General features: G+C 35.3%; 1 protein-coding gene across 1 annotated transcript in view; it reads left to right on the top strand.

The window, feature by feature from the left end:
- The window catches only part of LOC125039660 (neuronal acetylcholine receptor subunit alpha-7-like), a 24031-nt gene that overhangs the window by 7038 nt on the left and 9493 nt on the right, over positions 1-7500 (top strand). The window contains exon 3 of the mRNA XM_047633843.1: positions 1898-2025. Within this exon, the coding sequence (XP_047489799.1) occupies positions 1898-2025 (128 nt within the window). The remainder of the gene's footprint in view (positions 1-1897; positions 2026-7500) is intronic.

Raw genomic sequence — 7500 nt, 5'->3', positions numbered from 1 at the left:
GTATGTACCCAGCAGTACCTTGCCCTAGGCCTCCCTTTCTCCTCTCTCATTGATTTCTCCTGTCTGTCTGTCTGTCTGTCTCTCTCTCTTTTGCTTTCTCTTGCTTTCTCTGTTTCTTGCTCTCTCGTTTTCTCTCGCTTTCTCTCTCTCTCGATTTCTCTCTTTATTTTTCTCACTCTTATTTTTTTTCTCTCTCTCTCTCACTCACTCGCTCTCGCTCTCTCTCTCACTCACTCGCTCTCGCTCTCTCTCTCTCTCTCTCTCTGTCTCTCTCTCTCTCTCTCTCTCTCTCTCTCTCTCACTCACTCTCTTATATTTTCTTTCTCTCTATATCTTCCTAACTCACTTTTGTGTATGTCTGCCTGTCTCTTTTGCTTTCTCTCGCTTTTTTTGTTTCTCACTTTTCTCTCTCTATCTTTCTCTCTCTCTCTCTCTCTCTCTCTCTCTCTCTCTCTCTCACTCTCTCTCTCTCTCTCTCTCTCTCTCTCTCGCTCTCTCTCTCTCTCTCTCTCTCTCTCTCTCTCTCTCTCTCTCTCTCTCTCTCTCTCTCTCTCTCTCTCTCTCTCTCTCTCTCTCTCTCGCTCTCTCTCTCTCACCCCACAGGGCTGGTCGACGGACCCGCCGACCTCCCCGCACTCGGCGGGGAGGTTTCGTGTGTTACTATCACTGAACTCTTCCGTAATAAAGAACCACTTTGTCTACCCCTGCATAATCAATGTTTAAAGGGCTCAATATACCTTTTATACTCTTTCTCTCTTTCTTTCGCTTTTGGTTTATCTCCCTCCCCTCCCCTCCCCCCCCCCCCCCCCCCCCCCCCCCCTCTCTCTCTCTCGCTCTTGATCTATGTGTCTCCTTGTGCCTTTCGCTCCTTCTCTTCCTGTTTGTCTAGGTGTCCTTCTCTATATGTGTTTGTGTTTCTCTATCTGCCTTTGTCAGTGTCTCTCTCTCTCTCTCTATCTTTCTATTCATCTATCTAACCATCGGACTATCTCTCTCTCCCTCTATATATATATATATATATATATATATATATATATATGTATTATACATATCCATATATACCCATTTGTCTGTCTGTCTGTTTGTCTATCTCCACACATTCTTTCCTTTCTTTCCTTCTTCTTTCTTCATGTATCTATGTTTGAATGCATGTATATATCAATTCTGTATGGCACTTGGCATCGCTTCCTTCTCTCACTTCTCTCCTTCCTTTTCATCCTTCTCCTCCTTACTTCTCTCTCCTTTTTTAGCCCCAATCAAATTTTCCTTTTACGCTTAACAGAAATGCAAGATAAAATAAAAATCATTCGAAGAAAGGAACATAGAATAATATATGCAAAAAAAAAAATAATAATAATAATAATAACAATAATAAAAAATAAAAATACAGCGCGTGTATTGTTAACAGTCACACTAAGAGGGAAGAAAGTGCGATGAATTTCGACGTTTCGAGTCCAATTAGAAACATCATCCGGTGTAAAATCTAGGTCGAAAAAATGGTTGTAACTTATTAAAGAAGTTAGAGTATTTAAACTCTAATCAAACTTAATGTTCATTGATACCAGTTCTATCAAGAATCATTATTATGAAACTTTTTTTTCTCTCTTTTTATTGCAGGTTTTGAAACTAACTGTCATATTTTGTTTTTTTCATTGTTTTCTCCATCTCTCTTTCTCTCTCTCTCTCTCTCTCTCTCTCTATATATATATATATATATATATATATATGTGTGTCTGTGTGTGTGTGTGTATACATATATATATGTGTGTGCGTGTGTGTTTCCCTCCCCCCCCCCTTCTCTCTCTCTCTCTCTCTCTCTCCCTCTCTATCTATCTATCTAACCCCCCACTCTCTCTTTCTTTCACACACCTTATCATCGCATCTCCTTCTTCCTCAGTTATCGGAAATCCGGAAGCGGAACAGGAATTAAGAAAGAAACTGTTAAAGGATTATGATAAGGAGACAATGCCAGCGACCAACACCAATGTTACCATCAGCTCTATCACTGTCCTCAATTTGGAAATGGTAAGATCGAAAAATAATTAAATAATGACAATATTTTGTATTATCATTAGTATTGTTTCATTATTTTATTATTATTGTTGTTGTTTTTGTTTGTTTATCTATTTTTACAGTGACAGGTCTGGAAAGTATTTTATATGGGCAGTACTTCTGGAACTTTAGATGACGCCTAAAAATGATAATTGGGCTTAATGTTGATATAATGACGTCATTATCAATATTAATATAATTTTCATGATTTTTATAATGGTTCCGGGGAGGGGGAAGGACAAGGGAAATGGTACGAATGCGATGCTTGAGCCCTAACTTTGGCTTCAATTTAGAGTTTAATAATCAATGTTAACCTTCGTATTTATGATTATTTTAAAATATATTTAGATTTACAACCTAATTGATAACTTTGCAAAATTTAAGCGAAATGCCAATATTGGTAAGGTTATTAAAGAGGTCAAAGATATTTCAGCCCGAAATCTAGGCTCTAGCATTACATCGAGATTCTTTTTGCTGGAATGGTGGAAGCCTGTTTAATATAGGTGTATAGAAAGTACCTGCGTTTCATTATGTGTAAATATGTTAACTTTGCAAGTCTATCTATAGTTTTTTGTGCATTTCCTGTCTGTTTGCCAGCTCTGTTTATTCTTTATTTGTTTTTGTTTTCTATTACATTCTACTTGTCTATTAATGCAACTCTGCTTGTCTATTAGTACTATCTTCTTCAACTACATTATAACAATGTGGGACTGCTACACTATCTTTCCTTATCTATCTGTTAGCTGTCTGCCAGATAAGACAATCTATCTGCCAGATTATATCTGGCAATTCTCTATTTTTTATTTATTTTATTCATCTTATACTTTAGCTATCAATTATCATTTTTATATCTCATATATCTACTTTATCAATTATTTACTTTTGTATTAATTATCTACGTTATTTATCAATTAACTACGTTATCTATTAATTATCTACTTTATCTATCGATTGTCTACCTTGTATATTAGTTATTTCCCTCTTAGTTATTATCTGTAAGTTATCTGTTATATCTATCAGCTTATGTTTCCTGTCCATCACCATATATGTGTATATATGTATACGTATATATATATATATATGTATATATATACATATATATGTGTATATATGTATATGTATATTTATATATATGTATATATGTATACATATACATATATACATATATGTATATGTGTGTATATATATGCATATATATATATATATATATATATATATATATATATATATACACGTGTGTGTGTGTGTGTGTGTGTGTGTGTGTGTGTGTGTGTGTGTGTGTGTGTGTGTGTGTGTGTGTGTGTGTGTGTGTGTGCATATATATATATATATATATATATATATATATATATATATATATATACATATACACACACATACATATGTATGTATATATATATATATATATATATATATATATATATATATATATATACAAATTAATGCAAAAAATATATAAAAAACAATCTGAGAACATAAAACAGCATTCATAAAACAAAAATAAAGATAAAACAAATCATGCTTCTGCCTCAAGATCTCAGCTTCCAAGAATTCTTTAAGGATTTGCCGAAGGAGTTTTCACTGAATTTGGGTGCCGTGCATTAACTATTGGCAGTGTTGAAGGGTAGCTGTTTTTACCATTAAAATCCGTTGCTTGTTCATTCGTCTATTGATTTCTTGTTGCTGTTATGATTGTTCTGTTATTACTATTGTTTCATTGTTGTTGTTATTATTATCATTATTATTATTATTATCATTATTATAGTCATTATCGTTATGATAATCATTATAATTACTATAATAATGATTATTTTTATCATTATTGCTGTTATTATTATCAATATCATAATTATTATTATTATCAGTATCATTATTACAATTATTGTTATCATTATTATTACAACTACAATTTCATTATAGTAATGATAATAATAGTAATAATGATAATAATAATAACAATAATAATAATAATTATAAAAATAATCATTATCATTATTATTATCATTATCATCATGATTATAATTATTATTACTATTATTATCATCGTCATCATCCTTTTTTTATATAATTACTCCCTCTTTGGCTGCTAGCCACACGGTAATATTTCATTTTCCCAAGAAACAATATTTAGAAATATACTTTATTGTTATTGTTAGAACTTCGTCTTCATTATCATTGTAATTCTTTTACATTCATCTTTATTATCATCAGCATCATCATCACCATCATTTCTTCTCCTTCTTCTTCATCATTATCATCATCTTTATCTTCCTCCTTTAGTGTAAGACACGACACCGAATTAGTGAGAAGGGGGGAGGAGGGAAAGGTGACGGGGGGGGGGGGGAGGGAAAGGTGAGGGAGAGGGAAGGGAGGAGGGGGAGGAGGGAAGGGATGAGGGGGAGGAGAGAGACCAGGTGGACCATCCTCTCCGTCAGTATTCTTAATAGAGAAATGCGCGTTAAAATCTTTGAGATGAATTCACCCCGTACCCTTCTGATGTGACTGGCATTGATAAAACGAACGACTTTGTGCCTCGCTCTCTCTCTCTCTCTCTCTCTCTCTCTCTCTCTCTCTCTCTCTCTCTCTCTCTCTCTCTCTCTCTCTCTCTCTCTCTCTCTCTCTCTCTCTCTCTCTCTCTCTCTCTCTCTCTCTCTCTCTCTCTCTCTACTCATTTACACACACACACACACACACACACACACACACACACACACACACACACACACACACACACACACACACACACACACACACACACACACATATATCACTCAATCTCGCTCTCTCTTATTATTATTATTATTACGAATTACTCTGTCTCTCTCTCTCTCTCTGTTAGATTTAGCATTTAATAGATTCGTATTAGTAAACCATAAAATTCGTTTTACCGAATATAAGAAAATAAACACCAGGTATACCAGAGGTGTAAACCATACAAATGCAATAATATACAAGTTATCAGGAATAACTGATAATAAATCTTGAACAAATGCAAAAATAACATTCATTAAAGGAAGACGATAGCTAAAGATAATGACTTCCTTACAATGCATGTCCTGTACCTGCGAGGGCCAGCTGCAGTTTGTGGTAATAATTATGTGCAACTTTGGTGGCCTGCAGTGTTAAGGCCTGGTGTACCTATAATGATAATTTGTAATGTTATATAAGGAATTAAGTATCAATAGTTATCTAGAACTGGTAATTTCTCTCCCTCTAATATTTATATAATTTTATAATTTTAATTAATTTGTTTGCTTCAATTTTCAAAATATTAACTTAATTTTTACTTATGAGGCATTACTGAGGCGGCAGAAAAAAAGTGCAACTCGGGTGACCTGTAGTGGTAAGGCCTGGTGTATAAGGGAGAGTGAGAGAGGGTGATGCTTCTGTAACAATTACTTTTGGCAGACCCAAAGAAGATTAGGATACTGCAGATATGTTAGTTGGAAATGATAGAACTCCTACATGCCTTGCCTCAGTACTGCCGAGGAGATCGAGGGAATGGGGGCGAGGCTTTGAGAAGAGACAATGATCCTTTGTCACTGAGGAGGCGAGGCGCTCGGCTGGTAGTAATCTGGGCCTTCTCTGACATGTCCTGGAAACTTACTTATTAAACTTATTAGAGATTAACCGAGATATGACATCTCGGTTAATCTTTAATACTTCTATCTCCTCCGTTTTTCTCTCTTCCTTTCTCACTGTCTTTTTCTCTCTCTCTGTCTATTTATTTATCTACACGCCAAGCATGGCAATTATTTTATACATTACACAAACGAACGAAAACATTCGACTACTAAATTTTCCCCCTTTATATTTCTCATATCAAAAGAAGGGTTGTAGGTCATCAGAAAATGTAGATATATTGTAGAGTATGGATAATGCACCAACGTAAAACTCATTTATAACATTATATATAACCCAGGCATATAAGTGAATTAGAAATGTGCTAGTCTCTTAAATTTGAGTTGGCATTATTTATATTCCGCCCTATTATCGTAGAATTGAGTACTGATGTTGCGTACTTCAGTGTGCAGTATCGTTTGTTTCAAGTACATTACAAAAAATAATTGCCTACATGTTTTAGTCAGTTACTTATACATTACTCACGGTGAAATGACAGGTTTATTGAAGATACAGTACCTTTCTGTCGGCACAGTCAACACAATGCAAGTGTGTCCAACTAAACAGTCGAATGGTTATGCGCTTAGTACCCGAGTGTAGTATTTTTGGACGCGCCTGTTTCATCACACGTTCGTCCCCGTTCATTTAGCAGTAAAACGGTACTTTGTTAGTCAGTTCACTGAATTGGTCATTAGGATAGAGGAGGCATCTATGATGTAATCCTCCACTCTCAATTTCTCTTTTGAGATCATTTTCCTCTCTCGAGGTGAAATCCATGCAGCAGATCCTCAAGAAATATTCTTTCTTGAATTCCCTCCAGCCCTGGTTTCACCCCCCTTCCTCTTTCAGAATTTCCTTCTGCCATCAATGTGACTTTAACGTTATTCCGGCACTCACCCGTGGACTGGGCATAGAACAAAACAAATGCTGAGGTACTAGGCTAATGTCTGCCAATGCCTGGGCCTTCTCAGACATGTACTGGAAACATTATATCTTGGTTAATCTTTCGCACTTCTATCTCTGTTTGCCTCTCTCTCACTGTTTCTTTCTCTGTCTGTCTACCTATTTATCAGTACATCAAACTTGGCAATGATTTTAGGCATTCCACAAGCAAATGAAAACAATTTTCCTTCTTTATATTTCTTAAACCAAAATATGGTTTTAGATCATCAGTGAATGTATATATATATATATATGTATATTTGGATTGAAAGTAACGCATGAATCCTTATAACACAAATTTTTTCAATAATTAACTAATATAACACTAAGATGAAATGTAGTAATCCTGATTTATCTTCTAAAGTATATCGAGTATTTTCCGCACTATTATCAAAGTATTGAGTACTACAGTGTGCAGTATCGGTTGATTTAGGTGTGCCCGACGAAACAGTCAAATGCTCTTAATGCTTGAGTGTAATATTTCTAGACACGCCTGTTTTATTACACGTTCGTCCTAGTTCGTTCTCATTTAGCAGTAAAAGGGCACTTTGTCAGTCAGGTCTGTGAATCAGTTACTAGGATAGACTGAATAAAGGAGTAACCCAGGGGATTACTCAAAATTATCAGAGGAGGCATCTATGACGTAACCCTCCACTCTCAATGTCTCTTTTGAGATTATTTTCTTCCCTCGAGGTGAAATCCGTGCAGCAGATCCTCAAGAAATATTCTTTCTTGAATTCCCTCCAGCCCCCCCCCCCCTCATTAATTTCTTTCTGCAATCAATGTGGCTTTAATGTTTCGTGTAATTTCCAAAATTAATTAAACTTTATTACATCATTCATAGTGGGGCATACTATGCTTCTTAAGAGAGCGGTTTTTATTCTC

The sequence above is a fragment of the Penaeus chinensis genome, chromosome 3, assembly GCF_019202785.1.
Source record: "Penaeus chinensis breed Huanghai No. 1 chromosome 3, ASM1920278v2, whole genome shotgun sequence".
Classification (NCBI taxonomy): domain Eukaryota; kingdom Metazoa; phylum Arthropoda; class Malacostraca; order Decapoda; family Penaeidae; genus Penaeus; species Penaeus chinensis.
Note: the sequence above shows the minus strand (reverse complement) of the source record. Positions and strands in the feature narration are given on the sequence as shown.